Source organism: Oryzias latipes, chromosome 10, assembly GCF_053564925.1.
Source record: "Oryzias latipes strain Hd-rR chromosome 10, Olatipes_Hd-rR_3.1".
Lineage (NCBI taxonomy): Eukaryota > Metazoa > Chordata > Actinopteri > Beloniformes > Adrianichthyidae > Oryzias > Oryzias latipes.
In genome coordinates, this window is record NC_136246.1 from 24,151,725 (window position 1) to 24,177,268 (window position 25,544).

At 37.9% G+C, this 25,544-nt stretch overlaps 3 protein-coding genes across 5 annotated transcripts; 1 reads left to right on the plus strand and 2 right to left on the minus strand.

Moving 5' to 3' along the window:
• Nucleotides 1-33: 33 nt before the first annotated feature.
• Nucleotides 34-4,778, minus strand: thg1l (tRNA-histidine guanylyltransferase 1-like). 2 transcript variants are annotated; one of them, XM_078953628.1, is made up of 7 exons: nt 4,678-4,753; nt 4,382-4,453; nt 4,101-4,277; nt 3,844-4,013; nt 3,508-3,596; nt 2,626-2,733; nt 34-1,143 (listed from the first exon to the last, which is right to left on the minus strand). In XM_078953628.1, exons 3-7 carry the CDS (start codon nt 4,220-4,222, stop codon nt 982-984), a joined length of 651 nt encoding a protein of 216 aa, XP_078809754.1. In that variant the 5' UTR covers nt 4,223-4,277; nt 4,382-4,453; nt 4,678-4,753; the 3' UTR covers nt 34-981. The 2 variants fall into 2 exon arrangements, with proteins under 2 accessions (XP_078809754.1, XP_004073458.1); XM_004073410.5 differs by having other exon boundaries at nt 4,382-4,778.
• Nucleotides 4,779-5,000: 222 nt separating this feature from the next.
• On the plus strand, nt 5,001-8,452 carry lsm11 (LSM11, U7 small nuclear RNA associated). The gene is made up of 4 exons (XM_004073411.5): nt 5,001-5,676; nt 5,932-6,071; nt 6,150-6,233; nt 7,920-8,452. Exons 1-4 carry the CDS (start codon nt 5,250-5,252, stop codon nt 8,241-8,243), a joined length of 975 nt encoding a protein of 324 aa, XP_004073459.3. The 5' UTR covers nt 5,001-5,249; the 3' UTR covers nt 8,244-8,452.
• A 4,364-nt stretch (nt 8,453-12,816) lies between these two features.
• On the minus strand, nt 12,817-24,333 carry clint1a (clathrin interactor 1a). 2 transcript variants are annotated; one of them, XM_078953627.1, is made up of 12 exons: nt 24,217-24,333; nt 21,241-21,345; nt 20,408-20,504; nt 20,122-20,230; nt 19,725-19,889; nt 19,463-19,643; nt 18,683-18,899; nt 18,496-18,586; nt 17,377-17,442; nt 16,617-16,918; nt 14,818-15,010; nt 12,817-14,739 (listed from the first exon to the last, which is right to left on the minus strand). In XM_078953627.1, the coding sequence occupies exons 2-12, from the start codon at nt 21,330-21,332 to the stop codon at nt 14,429-14,431; spliced, it is 1,824 nt and encodes a 607-aa protein (XP_078809753.1). In that variant the 5' UTR covers nt 21,333-21,345; nt 24,217-24,333; the 3' UTR covers nt 12,817-14,428. The 2 variants fall into 2 exon arrangements, with proteins under 2 accessions (XP_078809753.1, XP_023815088.1); XM_023959320.2 differs by having other exon boundaries at nt 24,074-24,320.
• Nucleotides 24,334-25,544: the final 1,211 nt, after the last annotated feature.

The window sequence follows — 25,544 nt, forward strand, 5'->3', positions numbered from 1 at the left end:
CAGACTGTCATTATAACGGACCAACACAACCAGTTTGTGTGTTTGAAAATCCTTTATACTTAATATGAATGTGTAACTTTTACATAACCAGATGAGCTTTTCTTATTCTGATAGACACAAAATGACTGATAGGAATCTAACGCCTTACATTAAGTACAGTACAGCAGCCGCATGCTTTTAACAAGGTCACAGTACCAAAAATACAAACCAACACTTGACAGTAACTGAGCTTACTATGGTAACAAAATATATCCAGTTTCCGCCTCTTCCAGCCTCCAGCAGCCATTCAGATTTAGCCAGCAATTCATAGGAGTGATGACAAATATGCCGCGGAGCACATGTCAGAGGAGTGGAGCGCATGCAGGGTGTGTGAGGTATTCTTAGCACTGATGGCAGTGCAGGCTATTGAATCCATTCACATCTCCATAGCGCTTTGGCTGCAAGACAAGGCCACTCACCCCGTTTATAATATTTTTAACCGTCAACTTCTATGACGCTGATCTAATGAAAATTAAAAACCTACAGATAGTTTGTAATACAAGAGCAAAAAGAGCATTGTGGGAAGTTCCTTCTTCAAGGAAACATTAAAAACCTCCTGAGGGATCAAGTGTTGATTTTCTAAATAAAATTCATCAAGTATTTTTAGAAAAGGCGCCCTCTGCAGTTCTAGATGAAGATGCAAGAGATGTCTGTTCTCTAATGTATGCATGAAGTTGTCTGTTTCATGACAATTATGACAGATGTGATGAATAAAAATAAAATAAAAGGCTCTTATTTTGAAAGAACGTCATAACAATATTTTATTAAAAGAAAAAGAAAGCTATGATAGAGTTAAAGTACAAAGGTAATCTTCAAAAATGTCAGTCTGCTAAAAGCTTAGATATCACGTTGTTGCATAAAGTCCATGTCAAGAGGTCCTGCTGGCTTCAGCCTCACTGTTCAGAAAACGTCAGCGGTTCTGCCCTGAGAGGGGAGGAGATGCTAGCAGTTATCCTCCTCCAGGATGTCTGGGTGTTCCTCCCAGAACTGCTCCCCTATAATGTCACAGTAAAGGTTCTCCACCCTCCTCTTGCTGCGCGTTACCGGCACCTCCTTCTCTTCTGCGTTTGGTTGTTTCATGCGCCTGATGACCGTTTCTTCATGCTAAATGAAAGACTTGAGAATTAGTTAAATACTAAAATAGATCAGTATATTTAAATGTTTGAGTTTATTATTATACAAAGAAAAAACAATGAATTGAAAAACCAAAGTTTAGGATAAGGAAAACGAAGATGATGTCATGCACTAAACCAGGGATCTGGAACCGGAGGCTCATGAGTTACTTTTATTCTTCCATTGTGGCTCTTTGGCTTTGAATAACAAAGTTAACAGTTTAAATAAATAATGTTCATGTGTCTTTATAGTGTCATGCAAATTTGTCTTAGCCTTATTCTAATTAATGACATTTTTAGGGTGTGTTGCATACTAGAGAGCCAATGTAGAGTTGGAGGCTGCAGCTGTTCTGCCTCATCTGTTCGACCCTCATCCAATAGGCTGCTACTTGATGCTCCTATTTCAGCAGCAGGATAATTGAGGTTTAGCTGCTCTGTGTGTGTCTGCTGCACGCTTCATTAACACCACCGGCACTTGGGAGATATATTTTCCAACAAAAAAAAAAGTTTCTTTAATTTCCTTTGTGTTTATCAGCTTCAATACCCATAATAGGAAATCATAAACTTGTTGTAGCCATTGGTTATAGCCTAGGTCCACCTAGTGGCCGAAATAGAGTATTACACGAAGACCTAAAACATTGATCTTATTTCTTGGTTTTAACTGTCATTTGCTTTTATAATTGCAACTGCTTAAATAAATAAAAACAATCGTAAAAAGTTTCAACTTTTATTTTTAAAGTCTATAAAAATTGTTAAAAATCTTCAAACCCAAATTTGTGGCAAGTTCTGTTCTGAACCCTCTGCACCACAAAGACACACATGAACACACAAACTCACCATTTGTATCCATACGGAACTTTCTTCAATGATCCTAAGTTACTAAATAACTAACTTGTACCAGCTACTTATACCCAAAAAGTGGAATAAACGGAGAAAACAATTCCAAAACAGGGTTGTTTTGTCTCCGGACCGCCATTTATTCCTGGAAATTTGTATTGAATTTACTGAATCTGAATCAGAACCTCAGCTTGAAAGAAGTTCTCAGACATACAAAAACAGAAAAACCTTAACGCTAAAAATTTTGATTCCACACAGATAAAAACTACTGAAAATAAACATTTTTTTTGTGAAATGTAATCAGTGAAAAGTAATTGTTTATCTTAGGTTTACCGTTTCTTTTGTTTTATTGTCTTTATCAGTGTGTTCATAACTTATCTTTTTTTTAATGTTTAAACCATGGAGACATTTGAACCGTTTCTTGTTGTTTTACAGAGCTGCAATGCTTGTAGTCAGAAAATTGAGTTTGTGAAAATCTACTAGTTTTTAGGTCAAACAGACTCACAGTGTCATGAAATCAATCTTTAGATCCCAGAAAGACTAACATAAAAAAATCATGTCAGTAAGCATTACATCCCTAGTTTTACTTGCTCACACAGTGAAAAAGAAGAGCATTTGTTAGCCGATCATGACTCACCTTTTTCCAGAGGAGGATGGTGCCTTTCCGGTGGAGGGCAGATTCATTGTTGTAGTTGATGTCAAACTCCGAAAACAGAATCTCATTTTTATCTGCAGCTAATGTTCCCTGAAATCAGAGGAATACAGGAACACCATCAATGTTTACAGAATTAGCATTTAAATAAGTTGGAACATGTAGCTTAACTATCTGATTGCTTCAATTCATAATTTATTTCCTTTCAAAGATTTTCCCTTTTTACTTTTCTGTTAACATTAGGTGACAGCCTGCAGTAATGATTTTTTCTTTAAAAACTATTGTAGTCCAAAAACCCCTTTGGCATATGTGTTAGGAAACATTTCCACATATGGTTTCCTAAACAAAAATACGTTATTTTCTAAACAGATTTCTGTGCTTCTTTTCTTTTTAAAGTCCTAATTTGAAATTTACTCCTAAAAAATGTAAGATTTTCTCAAAAACAAAGTCATTAAACATTTGACTAAATTGTGAAATCTGAATGAAACTTTTGTAAAATCTACGCAAGAATCTTTTTTTAGCACAATCTGTGGGGCGAGGAATCCACCAATAAGAATCATTTTCATAAAGCCAAAGTTGTGCAAAAATGAATACATTGTGGACAACTTTATCTTTATCAATGCGTTTCTCATTGACAATCTTAACAATGCCACATTATGCAGACCAAGTAAACAGCAGTTAGTCATTTAAAGCTGCTTCTTACATGTTTCCTGTCAGTGTTGGGGTGTAACTTTGTTGAGATGCATTTAATACACTTTTTTTCTTTAAATATTTCCTTTTTACACAAACCGACAATAAGCCGTGCTCCTTCCTATGATCTCTGCCAAGTGCTGCACGTTTGTGGAACAATGCTGCCAGAATTCTCACCTTTAAGCGATCCTCTGCCTGTGCTGTGGTGAGTCCTCCCTTCTGTACTAATGTCCAAAACACTGTGTTGTACAAGTTATTTATATGACCTAAACGGTACAAAAAAAAACAGTTAAAATATTTATATCTATTTTTTCATTCTTCAGTAACTATAATCTAAAAGATATGCACTTGTACGCACTATTTTGATAAACTAATAAAAGCATAAAGGGCTTTACATATGAAAATCTATCATCACAGTGAAATATCACTGAATAAATCTATCTGTGATCTTCAGAGATCTGTATTATTATATGGTCATTTTGGATGCAGTAGTGGTAGAACATGAGTGCTTACAGTCCGCTTGCCTCCAGCTGAGGTAGTCTCTAAGGTTACGGTTAGTGGGGTAAAGAACCACACGTCCGTCGAAGCTTGGGGGGTAAAGGAGGGGCTGTTCTTCAAAATACTCCTTCCAGTAGAAGACATAGGAGGAGGAGAACTGGGAGGCCACGTGGGTCATGAGTTTGCTGCCAGAAAAAAAACAAGAAAGGAAGATAAGTTTCATCTTAAATGAGCATAATAAAGTAGAAAAATTTTATAAGAGAGCAAACTACCTGGCTCTTCGTTTAAACCAATTGGAGGTCCTCTTGAAAACAAAGCTAAACTCGTCACTTTGACCATAAGCAATGATGATATCCTCCAATTCTTCCATGACAGACTGTGCACTCCTGGTCATGAGCCCTAAAGCTCTGTTATCATTGGGTTTTGTAAAACCATGTTGCTCTGAAAACCTAAAACAAGGTGAAAAAAACAAAACAATAAAATGTTCAAAGTTCAGAAAATATCAACAAATCACCAGCCATTTACACCAGTACAGAATAAACTACAAACTTACTTGTGGAAATTGCGACCATCCAGCCTAACAACAATATAACAGTTCCGTAGGCATGTGTCGTCCGTTTCAAAGCTGCGGACATACTCAAATTTGCTCTTAGCCATATTAGGAGAATTATAAAAGTGACGAAAAAAAGGAACAAAATAGGACCGTGGTCCACTAAAACTCCAAAGTTTTCCAATCAACATCAAGCATTCCCGAGAGAAAAAAATTACAAGAGTAGAGATAAATATTTTATAGTAAATAAACGTCTTGTATCGACGTCAAATCCATTTAAATGGTTAATGTTTAAATACTTGTCTGCCTTTGACGTATTTCTGTGGTCCTCCTTCACGTTGTTTTGAGTGCAGTCCGTCGATTAATGTTGTAGTTGTAAACCATAAGCTGTGACACATAGTTCCGGAGGGGGAGGAATACATTAATGTAAAAAAAAAGTAAATTGTTCCAAAAGAAAATACAACATGACAAAAGTATGATTACATACAATACATTTTTATAACGGTAAATTGATTAATCCACTTTTTCTAAGTTAATTTCAGCATGATGTCTACGATTAGAGCAATGCGCCTTAATTCCCTGTTCTTTAGTGACATCTTGTGTTCAATTGTTGTAATTTAACTTTCTTTTTTTTTTTTTTTAGCACCGGAGGTTGTGGGACTTGTAGTTGAAAAATTATTTCAGATTCTATTTTTAAATTGTATTTATTTCAATATCAAGCAATAAGTCAAATGTGAAAATAAACAGTCAATAATATAAATGATGAACGCCAGTTAAGTTTAAATGAGGGAACACGTTTTTTTTTTTAAGTTTGAGTTTTCCCAGCATTCATTGCTTCTGCAAAATCCGCTCTTTTGCGGTTGTTTCAAATATGGAGGAAAGAGAAAGAAAATCCGTTGAACCAGACCATAATGTGACTGAAGCAACGTCTGCTGAGGGCGCAACGGGACGAGACAACGAGAGCAGCGACCCCGCGGACAAAATAAACGTCTGCTCAGACAACTTTGATCCGCTTCTGGCCCTGTACTCTTCGACTGCGCCGCCGCTTCCTTTCCCAAACATCAAGTGCTTCAACAATGTGGCCGAGTACGAGAGCTTTCTGAAAGGCGGTCGGGGTCGAGCAAAACCGGAGAATGTCGAGAAAAGGCGACGAAAAGCGCTGAAAGGAGTCGCGGATCCGGAGCGCATTGACAGACTGAGGAAGCTGATGGTTTCCTCCTCGCAGGAAGGAGAGGGTAGCACCGCGAAACCGAGGAGGAAGCAGAAGATTCTGAAAAATGTCCTGACCAGGATGCCCCGTAGGTTCAGAAACACGCCTGTAGTTCACTATATCATATACATATAAGTTAACCAATCAGCTTAAAGAAGAATAACCTGAGTATTGTTGGTAATTAATAATAATATCCCAGTTTATAACTGATCAGAGAGTTCAACACACAGCTTTTGTAGACTTTTAAAGTTTGAGGAGTAAACATATAACATATATTTTTTAGGAAAACATCATTTAAAAGGGTTTGGTTTTTATGTAATTGCTCCATCTTCTGCATTCTCAGTGTGCAAGGGGAGTCCTTTGGGTGAACTGCATCGCTGCATCCAGGAGCGGATAAGAATCAAAGTTCACATCAGGACCTTCAAAGGAATGAGGGGCGTGTGCTCTGGCTTTCTTGTGGCCTTTGACAAGTTCTGGAACATGGTTGGGAAATTCTCTCCATTCTTGTTACCTTCTTGGATTTGTGACAGGAGTGTTTATGTTGTCATTTCTCCCCGACAGGCTATGGTGGATGTGGATGAGACGTACAGGGAGCCGCTGTTCGGGGAGGCGTTGTACCACGAGAAGGCGCTCACCATTTCACGGGTTTGTACTCACGGAAAAACAATAGTAATATTTTCATAATTATGGGCACCAATTACTACTTACTCACTGTAAAAAGTGTAATAAAACATTTGGAGGTTGAGGTTTAAAGATCCACTCATTTTTGAGTATTTCTTTATTCAAATTACTATGAAACAGGAGCAGACGAAAAAAGGCAATTGGAAAAAGCTTGAACGTGTGACGTACAAGTCACTACGGCAAGCCACAAGGTCCTTGCTCCATTCTGACGTACGTCTTTGATTTCCCCATTCGAGCTGGCATTCGGCTCAAAACTGTGCGGCGATGTTGCTCCCATTTTTGTTGCACCGGTAACATTAGGTTGGGGTTGTGAGGGGCTGACGGGAGAGAGTGTTAAAAAAAAGGGGGGGGATCATGGGAAGTAAGGCCAGACTTACTCTGTGCCAACATTCCAACCCAGAACTCAAAGACAAATTTTATTTTATTTTGGCTTAAAACGACATAATCATATAATTAAAAGACCACTGGGAACGCTTTCATAAAAAGATCTAAAGATGATTGGAGTTCATCTTTAAATATTTGCAGCATATAGAAGGATCTTAAACCTCCTAAAACTCTGGATGCACATTTGGGAACATTACATTTTTGAGTTTCGTCAACATAAAATTTAAAATTATTGTTTTGTGATATCGGCCTGTGCGACAGACGTGTCGCAAAAGACAGCATACACTGTGATAAATGATTAACTTTAATGTTTACACAAATACTAAAACAACCTTATGGCACCTTAAAAGTATTTAAAAAAATCAAGCAAATCCCTTTATTCCTTTGACAAATCGGATGTGGCCCATGACATCGTTGACTAATCAAACAGACTGCCATTATGTTACCTCGTATGTAAACTTGGGTCATTTGGAGTACAATATAAATTATGTTGACTTTTATTTAAATAGAACTGTTGCAATGAAATGGAAATGATGCATTTGCTGTTTCTTTTGGAATTTGTTCATGTATTTATAGCCATCACATTTATATTGCCATCACAATATTGATCATCAATATCGCACATCGCATGTTTTACTCATATTTTGCAGCAGTACAAAAGGGAAAGATAGTAAAAAAATATATATATATAGATAGATATAAATATTACTATTGACATCATGCATTATAAATTTGTCAAATCTGTTGACTTTCTTTTTCCTTTCAAGTAATTAAAAGGCGGAAAAATGACCTTTTCTGTAATATTTGAATAAAGCTTTTCCAAATTTCTTTTTTTATAATCAAAGTTTTATGTTGCAAAAATTGTTTTCCATAGAGAAACACATATTTTAAAAGGACATTTTTAAAATCCGTAATAAACTTAGTTGTTTCTACTCAGCCCTGTTCATCACAATCATGTAAAACATCCCATAAAAACTATTTATGGAATTTATAGTTTTTTGATAGATTTTAAAAGTAATGGTTCAGAAATGAATGTCTAACACTTTAGGACCATTTGCAGGAAGATCATGTTAGTTTTTAGCTTTGAATTTGTATCTTTTTTTTTGGTTGTTTATATGTTAATTTAAAGAGGAAATACTATATTTGTGTCTGTATACTTCTGGTTTTGTCCGTCACAGTGGTGGGTTTTATTACCACATTTGCCACACTCATTCATTCTTGTTTGCTCAACATTAAAAGGAATATTGCTGCCTGTGTTTTGTCCAGCTCTTTGAGAAGCTGAATCTTCAGGAAAGCCCAGGCGGGACTGACGTCCAGGAAAAAGCCGACCAGCATCCACCTGCAAATCCCAGAGCTGCCCCGGAAAGCTGCTTTGCTCAGATGGAGGGTGACGGCGCGACATCCCAGTCCGACCTGCCAGAAGCTATTAAAAGCAAACAGGGTAAACTCCAAGTCTCACTGAAGGCGAAGGACCCGCACATGCATCCGAAGGGGGAATCCCAAAAGTACGGGAAAGTCTACACACGCCACATCAACCAGCTTTTTATTCGTGGTGAGAATGTTATCCTGGTTAACCCACAGCCTCTCTGATTTATTCATCACCTCTCAGAAATTCACCCTGGAGTGAAAAAACCCCAAAAAGGTTTTAGGATGAAACACTGCCTGAAACATAATTTTTGAAAGAATTTGATTCAAATGAATCATATACTGACTGTTATATCATGTTGATATGAAGTTTTTTCCCCAGACCACCAGAGGAATAACCCTGGTACAGAGTAATAAACGCTTCTCAGCTCGAACCGCTGTGTTTTTCTTTTTACTTATTCTTGTTTGTCGACAGGAAAACCAACAAAAAGTGTGTGTTTTTTTTTTACCAGCAGGAGGCAGCAGGAATGCATCCCAGCCTCCTGTTAGGCTATTGTCATTTCAGAGAGCTTGTCCCTTTATGTTGCTTTTCCCGGTAGTTTGAACAAGAATGACAGCGCAGTCTCAGCGGACTTCATAAATGCATTATGAATAATTGAGTTTGTGAAGCTGGAGATTGCAGATGGCACTCAAAAGCTGTCATTTGTCTTGACGTCTCAGATTGCTTTTACTCTTTAATGGGCACATTACCCATAAAAGCACAATTTACTGCATCTCATGGAAGTTGTAAAGATGTTTTTTTTCCCTTTCTTTCTAAATGACAGTGGTTAGTTTCCTATGATGAGTGGAACTGGATGACTGCGTGCAGCTTCTGCATCTTCAAGGTCTGGAAAGAACTTACTTAGGATGAAATTAATCTTTGTATTTTTTTTTATTACCAGAAGTGGGACAAACCCCATCAGCATTCACTGAAAACGTATGCAGCTACTTCTCAAGTCTGCATCAGAATAATGTTAAAGCCTATTTATTAGTGGTCTCCACAGAGGGGAGAATGGGGTCAGCTCTTTAATCGACAGTGTTCGAAGTGCGTTTCAACAAAAATGGGTTCGCTTGATCAGACAGAGGTGGGTTCCTGATCATTTATCTGAAATTTTAAATACTAGAGCTTTATTCATTCATAACTAAGGATACTTGATACCTGGTGGTGGATATTTTAGACAGAAAAAAATTGATATTTTAGACAGGCAAAAAAAGTATTTAGCCACCCTCCAATTGTGCAAGTTCTCCCGCTAAAAGACGAGAGGCCTGTCATTTTCATCATAGGTATACCTCAATTATAAAAAAAAAAAAAACATCAGAAAAATCATGTCTGACTTTTAAAGAATTTATTTACAAATTATAGTGGAAAAATAAATATTTGGTCTCCTACAAACTGGCTCTTACAGACCTGTAACTTCTTCTGTAAGAGGAACCTCTGTCCTCCACGCACAGTGATGAAAGTCTTCCGGGAATTCCCGGAAATCCGGGTTTTTGAGCAAACCGAACGTACTTTCCGGGAAATAAAGACCTGATCTCTACGGACAAATCGCTTTCCGGATTAGAAAATGGTCTGAAATCAGCTAATTTTAGCTTTATTTTCTATATTTCTCCGCAGATCGCTTCCTCTATGGTCGTGGCCATCTTTCGTCTTCCCGGCCTAATTGACCAATGACGGGACGTTTTAGTTGCTTTCGGATGCGTCGACGGGTCTGATTGGCTCTGTCTGCACCACGTGGTCAGCGTGACTTGCTTCCCTAGAGACCAAAACTGGCGGACCCACGCTAAACTTTCACAAACACATCTGAAGAGTTTGCGATCAAATTTGTGTTAAAATAATGGCAGGCATCGTCATTATTGAGCGTGGTCACGACCTCAGTTGTGAGAAGACGATAAAAAACAAATTGAAGTGGTCTTGGCTGGAAAAAAAAAAAAGATTTTTAAGGTAGTGTAGGTCAAATACTTTTTTGTGTAAAATAATCTCAAAACCACATTTTGAAATAATTTCAATTTTAGTTTTGAGTTTCAGTTTTTATTTTGAATACATTTCTCTATCTAATTTATTTGTATTTCCTAATTACCATGATTTAGTTCAGTATAGTTAACATTAATTATAAGTATTTGATGGTTTGGACCCGCACTCCCTTAAAAAATAATGTTTACAATGTTTAGTTTAGTTTGTATGTTTGTTTTGATATTTCCCAGATTACTTAGTATTGGTGTTAAAGAATTGATGTATTATGTTATAGAATTATAGTTTAAAGCAGATCCCATATTTTGATGTAATTATAGTTTGAGAAAACAGTGCAAGTGGATGTTGTACATCAGTCATTTCTAAAGCAGAAATAATGTATAAATAACTGAGGTATTTTCATAGAATATCATAGTTACTGGTGTTCTTTTTGCCATTTGGGGCTTTGATGTTACTATATTTTAGCAATTGTATGTTTTGCAGCTTTAAGGAAAAGCGTAGATTGTAGGATTGTGTTACTTTGAGCAATTTTCCAAATTCTTTTTTAGGACCAGCAAGTCCTTAATGGAGAGTCAAACTAGGGGTTTGAATGACAAATCATGATGCTCCAATTAGTCTTAGTTTCTTGATAAAGAAGTGAATAACTAGCTGCCAGAATGCACCAGAATGCATCTAAGACCACGTATTTTTCCAAAATTTCGCTCTGTGCCCGCCATATCGCTCAAAGAAAAGTTCAGGGATTTTTTCCTTGCCTGACTTTCATCACTGCACGCATTACCTGCATAAATGGCGCCTCTTTGAACTCATCTATATAAAAGTCACCTGTCCACAACCTCAAACAGTCACACTTCAAACTTCACTATCGCCAAGACCAAAGAGCTGTCTAAGGACACCAGAAACAAAATTGTTGACCTGCACCAGGCTGGGAAGACTGAATCTGCATTAGGTAAGCAGCTTGGTGTGAAGAAATCAACTGTGGGAGCAATTATTAGGCAATGGAAGACATACGAGACCACTGATAATCTCCCTCCATCTGGGGCTCCTTGCAAGATCTCACCCAGTGGGGTCAAAATGATCACAAGAGCGGTGAGCAAAAATCCCAGAAGCACATGGGGGACCTAGTGAATGACCTGCAGAGAGCGGGGACCAAAGTCATAAAGGCTACCATCAGTAATACACTAAACTGCTAGTTGTTGGTAAGAATTTATTCGTTCTGTTTGGGTAATGAAGGAATAGCTCCGTTTGAAGTTTTTCAAGGTCCTGGAGTGGTCTAGCCAGTCTCCAAATCTCAACCCATAGAAAATCTTTGGAGGGATTTGAAAGTCTGTTTTGCCCAGCGACAGCCCCAAAACATCACTGCTCTAGAGGAGATCTGCATGGAGGATTGGGCCAAAATACCAGAAACAGTTTGTGAAAACATTGTGAAAACTTACAGAAAACGTTTGACTGCTGTCAATGCCAACAAAGGCTATATAACAAAGTATTGAGTTGAAATTTTGTTATTGACAAAATACTTTTTTTTTTTTTACAAATAAATTATTACAAAATCAGACTTTGTGATTATCTGCCCCCCCCCCTCATTTTGTGTCTCATAGCTGAGGTTTACCTATGATGAATTTGCAGGCCTCTCTCATCTTTTTAACCCTTGTGCTATCTTTGATGACCCCACCCTTACATTGACGTGTTCTCCCTACCATGACGCAGGTGGATTAAGGTGAAAAGGATTTCATGTAATCCATGGACACCAGTGATGATCACAAATCATCGAAGAACAAAGGTTCAGAGCACTGTCTAGTGGGTCTAGATGACCCAACTCCCAATGTTAAAGTGCCTAGGATAGCACAAGGGTTAAGCGAAGCAACTTGCACAATTGGTGGCTGAACAAATACTTTTTTGCCCCCCAGTAAAACAAATTCATATTTTTTGCTTCTCTTCTAGCTAATCCAAGGGTCTGCAACCTGAGGCCCCGGAGCCACATGCAGCTCTTTATCCTTCCATGTGTGGCTCTTTGTTTAAAGAAAAATGCAAACAAATTAAATAAGTTTTGGTTCATTTGTTTTAGTTAAATTTGTCAATTATGTTTAGATTCTTAAAGTGTTGGATGCGTAAAATGTTGGAAAAGTGGTTTATTATTGGAATAAACTTAAACCCCATTCTTTTGTTTTACTGCACAACAGTGTCTTGTTAAGAGGCTAAATTATCAAATGTATTTTTTTTGCATTTTTTTTAAATGCAGATATTTTTATTTACATGTTTTTATTGAAGGAGAAAAAGGTTAAAGGTGCACCAAAGTAATGATAGAAAATGCCATGTTTAACTTTCATTTGTAATTATATCTGCTGCAGGAGGATCTTATTTGATACACGGTGTGTTTTATTTTGAAAGGCACAGGTATGTGCTTCTGTCAAAACTTAAAGAAAATTGTTGAATGTAAAAAAATAACACTTTTATAACAAATTCTTTTGTAAAGATTTATGAATGAATGACTTAATGGCCACAGAAACCTAGAGTGTGTTTTCCTAAACGGTGAGGTGGGACTTTGCGGCTCTCACTGGGTTTCGGTCCGTAGGAAACTGTTCCAAATGGCTCTTTTAGCGATAAAGGTTGCAGACCCCTGAACTTATCGGTTCCTTAAGTTTACCTTGAATTTATTTTCCAAATAGAACAACAAAAATCTTGCATTAAAGCAAATTTTTAATCAGGACCACATTGCTCCCATTTATGCCGCTTGAAGCGCTTTTGAATGAGGCTAATGGCGTAGCACCCAAAATAACACACATCATTAACAAATTTCAATCATCCTTTTGTTTTTTTAATGTCGTCCATCAAGAATCTTGATTAAATCATATCAGAACGATGAATTTTGCAAAATTGTCTCAAAAGGATTTTTTTTTCTTTGATATATACACTTGCATATACTAGTGTTTCAGTAACAATCTCACTTTAGACAGGTCTCAAATGATTGAAAGTAGAAAAGGCATCAACATTTTCATTAGAAAAATAGCAGATTTTGGTCATTTGAATGCTTACGACATTGATCCAAGGCTGCAGTGTCGGCGTGCTCAGCAGAATGGGTCTCCCTCTTTCTATTGAATCACCTCATCCATGACATACCAGCAACATCAGGTTGGCGTGATTCTAAATCACTGAATTTCAAGGGTCAAGAGGAATCTTGGCAGGCACTTGAAGCACTGATAAGTCACTGCGTACAGCCATCATCGAACATACACGCTGTGGAGCTTCCCACAGTTCACACTGAGCTAACAGGATGTTCTCACGCAAAAGGGAACAATGCGCTGGATGGGTATAACGTCCATCGCAGCCCTTAAAACGGGTTCCTCTCAAACAAACAGACCTGGACTGCTTTGCTTCTCCGCGATTAAATAAAGAAGGTAATCAGCTGCAAGATCTGCTGAAGGTTTAAGGCATCAACGAACACAGAAAACAGTTTAATTTGGACTTCTGGGCAGAGAGCGCACCATCGGCTTGAGGCCGCACAGGTGCACAGTACAAAAGCTCCGTGTGCAGCCCTGCTACCCCCACAGGTCAATGGAAAAGGCTGAACATTTCTCAGGCACGCCGTTAGAATGAAAAATGACCTCCACACGAGGAGCTTTTTTACTGATTATCCTATTTAGGCATATTCTTCCAGAGTAAAATAGACATCAATAAAAAAAAAGGCCACAAAGGAAATCGTATTAAAGGAAATGAATTAAATTCAAAGCTCTCACTGCGATTCTTCCATCTTCACTGTAACACTTTTTAGCCACATCTGGACTGTGGACAACTATGTACAAGGAGAGCGCATGAACGTGTTATTGCTATAGGTCTCATGTCAGATTTGGTCTGTGTGACGCACGCCATCGGTGCCTCTCAAATATTAACTTCATAAGTTACGGTCTGGGCTGCAAATAGTTATGTACAGGAAGAGGACAGGATGGGAAAAAAAGTCACTAAATGTACATTAGAAAATTTAGTTAAATTAAAATAAGCAATCGTCTTATTTAAATGGGATATTGGTTTGAGAATCTTTCAGTTATAGTTGCAGCTACTTTGATATTATTGCTATTCTGGATATTTAAACTTGATTGAGGTTATAAAGCAGTCCATCCTGCAGTTTTTCCCCCCTCTTCTCTTCAGTGGCACCTTCTTCCCACCGACTAATTTGCAACCAGCAAGACACGATCATCTGTCCATTTTAGACCGCACTGATCATTGGTTCAATCAACACACATTCATTTAGATCCATGTGTCACTAGATAAACGTTTTAAAAATACAAAGATTGTAGGGTGTTGTGATATTTTTCAAGTACTCTTTGTTTGCAGCTCAGGAGGATCCTTCAGCGCTGGAAGGGAGACGGACTGCCAGCACTCTTGACGTTTTCTCTTCTTTCCGCCTCCGTCACTTTCCGAAGTTGCCAAAGTCAGCAAAGGCGTCGTGTTTGGGCTGTTGGGCCATGGCGGGGCTCATTCCCATTCCCATTGTACCAGGCATTCCCATGGCCATACCTCCCTGAGGCATTCCCATAGGCATACCTCCCTGGGGCATTCCCATGTTCATGCCCATCATACCCTGGTTAGGAGCCATACTCATCCCCATTCCCATTCCCATTCCTGGATGCATCATAGTATTAAAAGCTGGTCTGACTGGTGTAGGTCCAAGATTCATACTGGAAAATCCCTGAGCGAGCATATTGGCAGGTGCCTGGTTGCCTAAAGAGTTGAAAGAAAAAAAAAAAGTCAGAAAACAGAAGAGTATTAAAAAGCTAACTGCAATGGTGGCAGCCTCACCGTGCTGCAGGGTGTTGAGGCTGGGCTGGCTTGGTTTGGGGGGCTGCATTCCAGGGCTCAGGAAGTCCAAACTGATGTTGACAGTGGGGTCTGACCAGGTGGATGGGAGAGATGCTTTGGCTGCTGCACCTTGAGCGGGCACCCCCTGCTGCACAGACAGAGGCTGGAGGACACTTCCCATGTTCTGGATCGGCTATTGGGGGGAAAAAAAGACCAAACGTAATAAAAGAAACTGGGAAGCTAACAGAAAATGTCTGCCACTGACATGTTACATGAAAAATGTTAAAACTCTTAAAACTTTAGCCTGACCCACTTAACTGTCACTTTTTAGCACAAAACATAACTGGAAAAACGGGAACCGCTGCCGTTTTGTCGTTTGAGCAGGGTTTGATGTTTTGTTTTGCAAATACGTCAGCCGCCTTTTAAACAGCAAAATTCGACCATATGCAACTTTTGTTGTTGGTGAAACGCTTCCGAAACTCAGATCGCAATCATTTATTCACTTTCAGGGAAAGGGGGAAGTTGCGCGGGGGGGGGTCTCTTGGGATGATTGGCATCTGGCGAAGCTCCATGCTAATGCTTCATCATAGATTAGATTCTTTTTTCCCCCCCAATCACACATGGTATGTTTTATCACCTAGGGTTTCTTAACTGATGTGCTAAACAAGGAGTAAATGTGTCCAAAAAAGTAAGATAATAATAATCCCATTGATCCATTTCCTTCTTCGGCTGTTCATCACCATTTGTTATTTTTTCAACAGGCTAGAAATACCAGTTTCTTTGAACAAAGTGGACAAAGAAAATATATCCGAGTTAAGGAACATAAACAATAAGTTGTAACTTATTGGTCGAACTCATAAAATGTTTATACACACAACTGAGAGGATGAAATGAGTGTTTAAAACATCACATACTTTTATTTTTTTGAGTTAATAATTAATAAGCCAGCTGGTCCTCAAATGAGTTTATTTAGCAGACGGGTCTTTTCTGCTTAGACATTCAAGAACTAGTTTGTTTTGACGTTTCGGATGAAAACAGTCTTGATTAAAGGCAGCAGTCAGCCTAAAACAAGGTCAGTTTGTGCGATTGGCTATTTTTGTCTTATTTATAGAATCATTTTAATCGTGAGCAATTCAAAATGATTTGATGAATTACTAAGCTGGAAATTGAATTGCTCTAAAAGTATAGAAATAAAAGTCAATTATCAGGCAACTTTAATATGCAGACTACAGCAGGTGCAGACTGAAGTGAATGATACAGAGATTTCTGGATTTTGATCAACTAACATTACATTCATGACCAGTTTAGTTGTTTTAGCAGCTTTTAAAAGCTGTCGTGGTGTTTAGCCCAAAGACAAACTGAACCCAGCCAAGAGATGTACATTAAAGACCTTCTCTGATAAGGATTTTAACACATTTTTGTGGCATTTTTCTGATGATAGGGGACATATATAAAGAAAAATTAGCTAAAAATTGCATTTCTGATTATGTCTTTATTTTTTCGTGAATACGAAACAGATTGAAAAAGCTTATATTTGTGACGTAGAAGCTACAAGCTCCCTGCAACAGGGAGGGAAAGGGGGCACAAGGTTGCTCCTCACCCACAACTCAGAGGCGAATTTCTAATGAAATACTGCCGCTCTGCAGAAACTATTTTTTAGAAAATGACACTTATATAATTTTTTTTATTTTGGCTAAATAATTGCCCTTTTACAGTGAATAAGTGAGTAGAACAAAAGCTAATTGGAGTGGGTCTTTAGGGGTTGAATAATACGTCTTTGGGAGTGAATTCAAGCATACCTGTGACTTTGACAGAGGCAGAACTGTGGTGTTCATGCTCTGTGTGCTGCTCATGCTGACGTTGAGGCTCTGGGAGGAAGTGATGGACTGAGATGTTCCCAACAAGTCAAACTGGTCCAAAAAGGCAGGGGCAGCGGGCGGAGCTGAAACAGGGTTGGGGGCAGGACCTGCCGCCATGGCTCCGAAAAGGTCATTTCCACCAAAGTCTGCACTCTGAGCAGATGGCGGAATTTGACCACCAGGGAAGGCGTTCCATTCTCCAAAATCTCCATTGGGGCTTGTAGGTGATGTTGCTGCTGCAACTTGAATGGACAAAAAAGAAATAAAATGCATAAATAAACCATTTAGACAGTGATAGTGGTGAGTCTTTTAAAATAAGCAGAACGATTAAAAAAAAAGACCAAAAAAAAAACAGAAAAACAAAAGGGGAAGTTGATCTATGTCCAGAACATTCAGTGACCACAGCTGCTGCATTTTGAAATTTTCATTGAACTGGTCTGACTTGTTGTCTCTCCCTCTCCCAGAGCGTCCTCCACCCCCACCAAACTTCTTCATCTGTCCCTGTCTCCTTGTCATCCATAACAGGAGTTGATGTGTGTCTGTTCTTATTATGCATAGCAGGTAACAGGCTCCATATGGCCAGGCCTCCCTCCCAACAACCCTCTGAATATTCCAACAGTACAACTGCATCAGGACGGAATTCTCAACCACACATACAAAAAAACAAAAAAAAAAGTTACAAATAAACAAACAAACAAACCAGATCCTGAGAAAAGTCCAGCAGAGGCTGCAGGTGTAGCAAAATCAGCAAATCCACCAATCAGGTCTGTGTTGAGAAATAGAGAGAGGTAAGCCATTTTTGAACAGGTAAGCTCCAGATGTCATTCTTGTGTAGTTAGCATTCCTTCAGTGTCACAAGTGCAGGAGGGGGGAGCAGAGTGTGAGCAGCAGAAGAGGACAAACATCTGTTCAGCACTCCCACCATCTCCATTCACCAGGGACTTCACTAAAACCTCCTGTGTACTCAGTTCTTGTACAACAACCCTCCACCCCCACTACTAAAATGTAAAGCTAGTTTCAGCAGCTGGGCATGATCCCTTCAAAAAAAAAAAAAAAATAGCTTAGTGAGAGTCTGCAGCTCCTGCTATGTGTCTCATTCAGGTTCTTTCTGCACAAATGGATGTCAAAGGAGTTTGAAGGTAAATCTCTCCTTTCAGCAAACACTACAACTCTCTCTGGTTCCAACTCTTGCATTTACTGTTGCGATGTAAAAATGAGGTACACTGCTCCCTCGTTTGTTGTGGTGTGTAGTTACGTTCTAAAAATGACCTGCGATAGGTGAAATCTGTAGTCAGCTTTACTCTTTTACAATGATTAAGGCTGTAAAACGTTGTTTCTCAAACAGACTAACATTTTCACACTTTTCTGTCTTCTCTAAACTCTCAAAGTTCAAACCATAGATAGTGCCATGTCTCCTGCATTTAGCTTCCTTCCATAATATTTAGTATTATGGAAGGAAGCTAAGTGCAGGAGACATGGCACAGACAGAATTGATTGACAATCTTTACAGTCAATCAGAACGCAGAACAGTGAGAACTGTAGGTAAGAAAAAAAAGAGAATAGAATTGCAAAGAAAAATAAATCCCAGAAACAGAGAGGCCAAGAAAGGTAAACTGTGATATAGCAAGGGAACACTGACTGTACCATGTAAATTTGGCTTGTAGTGTAAAGACACTTTGAAACTCGATAATAAAAGTCCTTCATATATAAAAGACAAATGCATTTATTTTTATATTTACATTGTAAACTGACATTAATTTGATAATGTATGAGAGGACTTTACATTTCTCAAAACCTTTAGAGGGTAGTGCCATCATACCTGTGGCAGCGGGCTTGGTAGGTGTTGTGTCCACCATCAGAAAGTCATCAAAGCCTGTGCTGGAAGGCTGAGGGGCAGCTGCTGGCTGTGTCTGAAGGAAAGTCAAACGAAATACAAACTTAAGTCCTGTCATAAACCAGCCTGATGCGTTATCTTTGAATTTCACTTTACATTGTCACCTGGTTACCTGTTTGGCTGAAGTATCTGGGCTCTGGTCTCCTTTATAGTTAGCTGCAGCCCCAAGGTCAACTTTTTTGGACGGTCCCCCTCTTTTCCGTGTTGCCGTCGTCTCTGTTGCTTGGACGATGTGCACGCTCTTTGTTGTGACGGTCTCCTCTTCATCTTTAAAATCCTTCGCCGACTGACCGTTTCGAGAGGAACGGTCTTGCTGTTCTTCATTATCGCTGCAGGGGAAAAGCAACTTTTCAGCGTGGCTGTTCTCTGCATGAAGACTATTGTTTAGCCTGATAGTTTGACTGATGGGTTTCTGTTACTGAACTGGTTGACATAGCAACATTTCTGAAAGGTCAAACATTTAAATGTCACTGCAGACTAAACCACACCAAAGAATGTGCTAAATGGCCACAAAACTATACAATAAATATAAATGTATCAATATATGTTTAGGGAGTTTTTAAAGAAAACGGAACATCATCGTAGCATACAAATCCACAAACCAGGTTTTTAGCTGTGTAAAACTGAATGACATATTATGGCATCAACACCAAGAACATTTCAAATAATTGTTTCTTCCAAGAATTCCTAAGATGTCAAAACAATAATTTTGTGAGAACCTTTAACTTAAACACAAAACAGCAAAATAGAGGACAAAGAAAGCAGTAAACTGGACTTGTTTTATCTTGAATCTATGGCTTACTGAATTTTTACCTAGTACATTGAAGGAATCAGCCTGAATGAGTGAGAATCTTCACAGACACGTTTACACCAAACAGTATTTTTCTTCTACCTGAATCGGTCTGGTGAGTCATCTCGATCCTTCTTCCTGAATGTGTTTATGGTATCATTAATGGTGCTGCCAATTTTGTCACTGATTTCCCCCAACTTTTCACTGAAGGGAAATGGGCCTTTCTTCTCCCAGTCGTCATCCCACCTCCCCCTGTTGTCGCTCGAGTCGTATCGGTCACCAGCTAAAGAGAGTTCAAACTGGTTCAACAATATTCACGAGGAAAAGCTAGAAATAGTTTATTTATCACAGTGTTTTTACTTACAATAACCTCGGTACCCCATACTGTCTGAGGAAACACCGATGTATTTGTCTTTGTTCTTCTTAGCCTTTTTCCGCTCCTCCCTGAGCCGGTCATCATCCTGAATGAAGTCCACCATCTCCTTCACTTTCTGACGCACATTTATTCCTTGATCTTTCCCGTTCTCGTCTAAAATGAACGCAGTCGATGCAAAGATTTATACAAATCTTAAAATGATTTCTGGTACGAGGCACATTAGGTATTTCTGTTGATCTAAAGGTCAAGTCAGTTTAAATGTTCCTTTATTTATTAGACATCATAAAACCGTTTGTCATAAATATTCTTCCAAACACAAAATTTAAACGGAATTAATCTGCCTTAAAAAAGTACAACATGGATGAAAACAGTGATCATAACTTACCAACAAAGTGGTAGCTTTCTAAAGATCTCAAGTCATAGAGATGTTCTCGTGCACTGGTTACCACCCTTTCTGACCCGTTCCGGATTAGATGAGCCAATAAAAGCAGAGACTGAGGGGAAAAAAGGAACAAAAGCTTCAGCAAAATGTGCTTGACTGTTGATTGTGGTTTTAGCAAGCATGAACTTCAGTCTTTTGTTTTTGGCCTTCATCAAAACTGTGCTAAGCACTTTGGAGCCCTGCGTCACTTTTAAGAAGGTGAGTTTTGAGGGATTTTGCAACAGCAGACCTTGTAAACTCTCCTCCAGTTCTTCTTGTTGTCCCTCAGCATGCGGGCCCACAGCATGTTCATCACCTCTGGGAACTGCTCATACATGAAGGTGGCTCTGTTCATCCATCAATCATCCCAAAGGAGAAAAAGGAAGAAAATATTAACATTTTTGAAGGTTTGGGCAAAATCTCCACTTAGTTATGGAGTTCTAGGAATTTAAAACATTTCAGTCACTACAGCGGCCTTCAGTCAGTTGTTTTTATGCTGCATACCACAGATTTTACTACATGCAAACATGGTCAGATTTGACATGCTAAAAATATATTAAATGTTAAATTAAGACAAAAATAATCATTCAAATATTTACTGTATACTTATAACACCAAATATGTTGAACTATTCATTTTCTGACATTTTTTATGGAATAAAGAATTTAAAATAGCATGGACCTGAAATATCTTTTATATAAATGTTTTGATTGTGAAAATATATATTTACGAATAAATTGATCAGAAGAAAATACCTTGGAGTATTTTAACAAGCGCATGGATCCATTTGAGGTAATTATTGTTGAAACTTTTATTAATGCCACACTATGTTATCTATTCTCCAAAAAAGGAGGATTAATCTCATCAGATACTGGGAAATGTTAGATTTTTTAAATCCAGGAAGACTATATTTTGCAAACAGGTATTTTTTTGTAGGATCCAAAAATACACAAACACTAGGCTCAAGTAATGGAAAGAAAAAACTGCCAAAAAATGAAACTAAATAAGCAGAGGTTAGCTACAAAACTGTGGATTCTCACTTGCTCCAAAGAAAAACAAAAAACACTGTTCAACACTGTTTACCTTGAAATTTCAGTCATCATTTGTCCTGAAGGTCCCCAGGGATCATCATTAGTCGCCTCTCTGACTTTAGACTCAACCTCAGAGTAGTTCATCACAACATTGGTTCTATGGAGGGAACAAAATCAAACTTTATCATTGAAAATAATCTACCTTGAAAGGTAATGTCAGTACAGAATGCCGTCAGTCCTTGGACCAACAATATTAGACAATAATAGATAAAAGGTCTGCTTATGGTGATAACCACACCCCTACGTTTGTTATGTTACAGGCTAAAAATTACATCAAGGAGTGCTTGTTGAAACCAGAAATAATTACACAATTTAAATCCATCTGCAATGTTAACACATTAAGGGTTCCATTATTTTACTAAGTAAATGACTTAGTTTGCTGTGCTGACTGTGGTTAAACTAAAAAAAAAACTACAAATAAAAACGGAAACCAAAGGAGAGAAAGTCCCACATTAGTTTTCTGCAGAGCACAGAATTTGTTTTCTGAAGTTGCAAAACTTTAAGGAAAATTCAAGAAAGAGAAAAAAAAAAATTATGCATTAAAACCACCGCTGGTCAACAAAATGTTTGCACAGAATAATAGATGCAGAAATATCAAACAGGAAGAAGCTTTTGTTGTATGGTCATCTGTTCATAAACTCTTTTGAAGATATATGCTTTGGCTAACATATTAAACAATTAGATTTTCAATCCCAATTAGACTATGCCAGTCGTGTAGAGATTGAATCAAAGCATTGACTGGTCTTCAGTCAACACACATCCGGATAAACCAGTTCCCTAACCAGTTTTGCCAGAGTTTGCATGATGTGGAGTAGAATCTAATTTCAATTGGTCCAGAGCACGCAATATGTACAAAGGACAAAGGCTAGGACAGTTTTCCAACGTTTTAAGTTGCCTTATGAATTTGATACATTTGTATCAAATACATTTGTATCAAATTCAGGAAAGTCACTTTTTTATTTATGAGAAGTAAGCAAAATTGAATGATTCTATGTTTTTGGCACAAAATACAATGTTCTTTTAGATTTGTATTGCTCAAGGCACCTTCTTCGTGAACAACTGTCACATAGTCCTGCTGCAGCCTTTAGAAAGAGATAATAAATACCCTTAACAATTTGTCTTTAGCAGGCTGCAGTGTGAATAGGGCTCTGACAACTCAGCCTTGTGGCCCCAAAGAATGACAATTTTAAAAACAACAAATTATAATCCATAGTGTGTAATCTAGAAACATGGTATCCATACTTTAAGATTAACTGTATAAATGAAAACACAAGAGGACATTAAACTGTGAAGCAGCATTTTCTGTTAACAGAACTGGATTCTTTTCTACTTGACTGCAGCATAAACGGAAGTAGTGATATTATCAGTGACACACTTATCATGCAGCTTTCCGCTACAATAATGGTGACTAAAAACGGTTCTTTTACAACTATTCATATACCTTTGATTGGTTTTTTATTTATTTGCTGTTGTTGTTTTTTTTGTTAGTTTTTTTTTTACACACCAAAAAGAAATCATTTATTTTTTTATCCTATTAACAACTTAGCATCTGATTTCCTCTCCTTTCTAAAATTGTCTTATAAAAATAACTATCATACAAAATGTTAGACTACTAGAAGCTGAGCCCACCCAAAAGTCCATGAATAGACACATAAACATTTGATGTCTCAGTTTGAAAAATTAACCCTCTTAATATGGAGAGAAATTGCGCAACGGGCACACCATGCCCATGCTAAATCAGCAGCTAAATGTTAACCAAACTGCACAACAGAACATAGAAGAGCAACTAACCACAAGGCAGTACTCAACCTAAATGATGGCCATGAGATAATGTTCCTATACTACATTTTTTGAACTGCCTAACAAAGCAATCCAATGACTTGACGTCAACAGAATAGATCAAAATTGCAGTCTGTAGTCGAAATATTTACTAGAAGAAAAACCTTTATAGGTTTTGTGTAAATGGCATCTTGTTAAACAACTTTTTACTTGGGAAATTATTAGAATTTAGAGTGCAGAAAAGACATGTGAGGAAACAACAGAGCGCTGATCACAGATGAATAAAAACCAAGCCTAAGCAATGATAAAATATGACAAATTACATTTGTATAGTAGTGGGGTAAAAACTAAAACTTATTTTAGTTTGTATTTAATCACGAGTCAATTACAGGAGACTGTAATCTTACAGTACTTGCTCATTTTAAAATGTCCAGCAAGCGTTTAGATGTGTTAACGATGTGTAATAACTTTGTAACAATAACCAATCATCACAGAAGTTCGATAGAAACACTGAGCTTCACCTAGCTTATGCTGTCATAAACAGTCACGTCGAATAGTTAATAACTATTTTACCAATTGATTATTTAAACGCGTTTGAGATACTGTGGGTCAAACAGCTTTAAAAGAAATTATACATGAAATCTAAGAAATGTCACGGTAAATTATTTAGCCAAGGAGCTGTCAAACTAGCTTAGCTGGCTAGGCTGGTAAGCTAGCGACTAAGTCAAAAAGCTACATAATTAGCCTGCTGGCCACGGGAGTTAGCTTTAAGTTTTTTTCAGAAAACACAAGGAGGACATATTTGGTCAAATGTGTAAATAACAGACCGAATGACATTGAACAAAATGTTTAATCATGTGTGTGATATCTGAAAGGGACAATATCTTAAAAACCAAAGAGTCAGCTAACTCGCTGGTAGCTTACGAGCTAGCTAACTTGACAAAGTGACGTGACGTCAAACTTTTGGGTACGTGTCTCTTTCAAACAGGTGAACTACAAACACAAATTCCTCGCAATAAGATGCAGGTAAATCCCGGGATACTTACGCTTTGTCAACCAACTCCCTTACTTTCCACATGTTCAGCATCTTGGCTCTGTGAAAAGCGGCTTCTGAGCCTCGGTATAACCCTCTACTCCAAACGAACACCGAAACCAAACCTTGAACTCTGGATAGTAAACTACTCCTCACCTCCCTTTCAAGACAGGAGGCGCAAACGCACCACTCCGTAGATAATCACAGGTCAGAGCGGAACACAACCTTGCGACGTCATCAAAAGTGCATAGAGCAGCGTTGGCGTTGTAGTTCTCTGCTTAAATCAAGACACCTTAATGATATTAATCAAATGGGGACTTAACTTAATGGGAGAAACATGTTTTAATATAACTTTTCTCGGTTTTAGTAACAACAAAATACATTTCAATCCAGGTTTAATTTAAAAAAAAAAAAGTATTTCAGGAGAATCCTAAATGCTTGTGGGGAAAACCAACCACAAGAAAAAAGCATTATGACATTTAATTTGTTTAGTATACTTAAGTTAAGTAAGTATAGCAAGTATACTACAGACTGGGTACACATGTAGTTTAGGATTTTTTGTAAACAGTTTAAAGAACTAAACTTCAAGTTTACTACCTCACTTTTGGAATAGAATAAATAGTACACTTAAATGGAGATTTTTTTTTACACAAGTCTTAGTATGTAAATATTTACAACCTTATGTTGTACATACTTTTAGTAGTAACATTTATGTTTGGTGACCCACCTGTTGCAACTTAGAGGGCACACCTTATTTTAACATGTCTCAATAGTTAATCCGTCAGTTTTACTGCCATTTTTGTCCAGGCCTGCTCAGTTAATTATTTTTAAATAAAGCTGTTGCTCCTGCTCTGACACCTGGCTGTGGCTCCTGTCTCCGGCTCGACTCGTGCCCCTGACTGCCCCCCCAACCACGGCTGGATGAAGCTCTTCTGCTGGACTTTAAATATGTAGTTGTAGAGTTAGATAAGTTCATTCTTCTCTAAGAGTTCCGGTAAATCGCCTGTCCGTCCTGGGGGAGGATCCCTCCTTCATGTGGGCACCCCTGAGATTTCTTTGTTTTTTCCGGAATCCGTTTTTTTTAGGAGTTTTTCCTTATCGCGAAAGGGGGGAGTCTAAGGGCAGGGATGCCAGTATAGCTTAGTCAGTTAGTTAGTTCATTTTAGTATTTTCCTATTGAACTCTTTGTATCAATGGTCCTTTTGAGTTCATGTTTCACTTGAAGCCCATGGAGACGACTGTTGTTGTGATTCTGGGCTAAACAAATAGAATTGAATTGAATTAAACTGTTGAGCGCTTCAACATTTTCAATTTTAATTAATTGTTATTTGTTTATTGTTTTCTCTCTGTTTTCTGTGGGCCTATTTTTGGTTTGTCTTTAATTTATAGAGCAGTTCAAACAGTTTCCACATCTTTTTTTCTTTCTTTATTTTTTTTCCACATTTTTTTTTTTTTTTGCATGTCTCACTTATTGAAAAAAACAA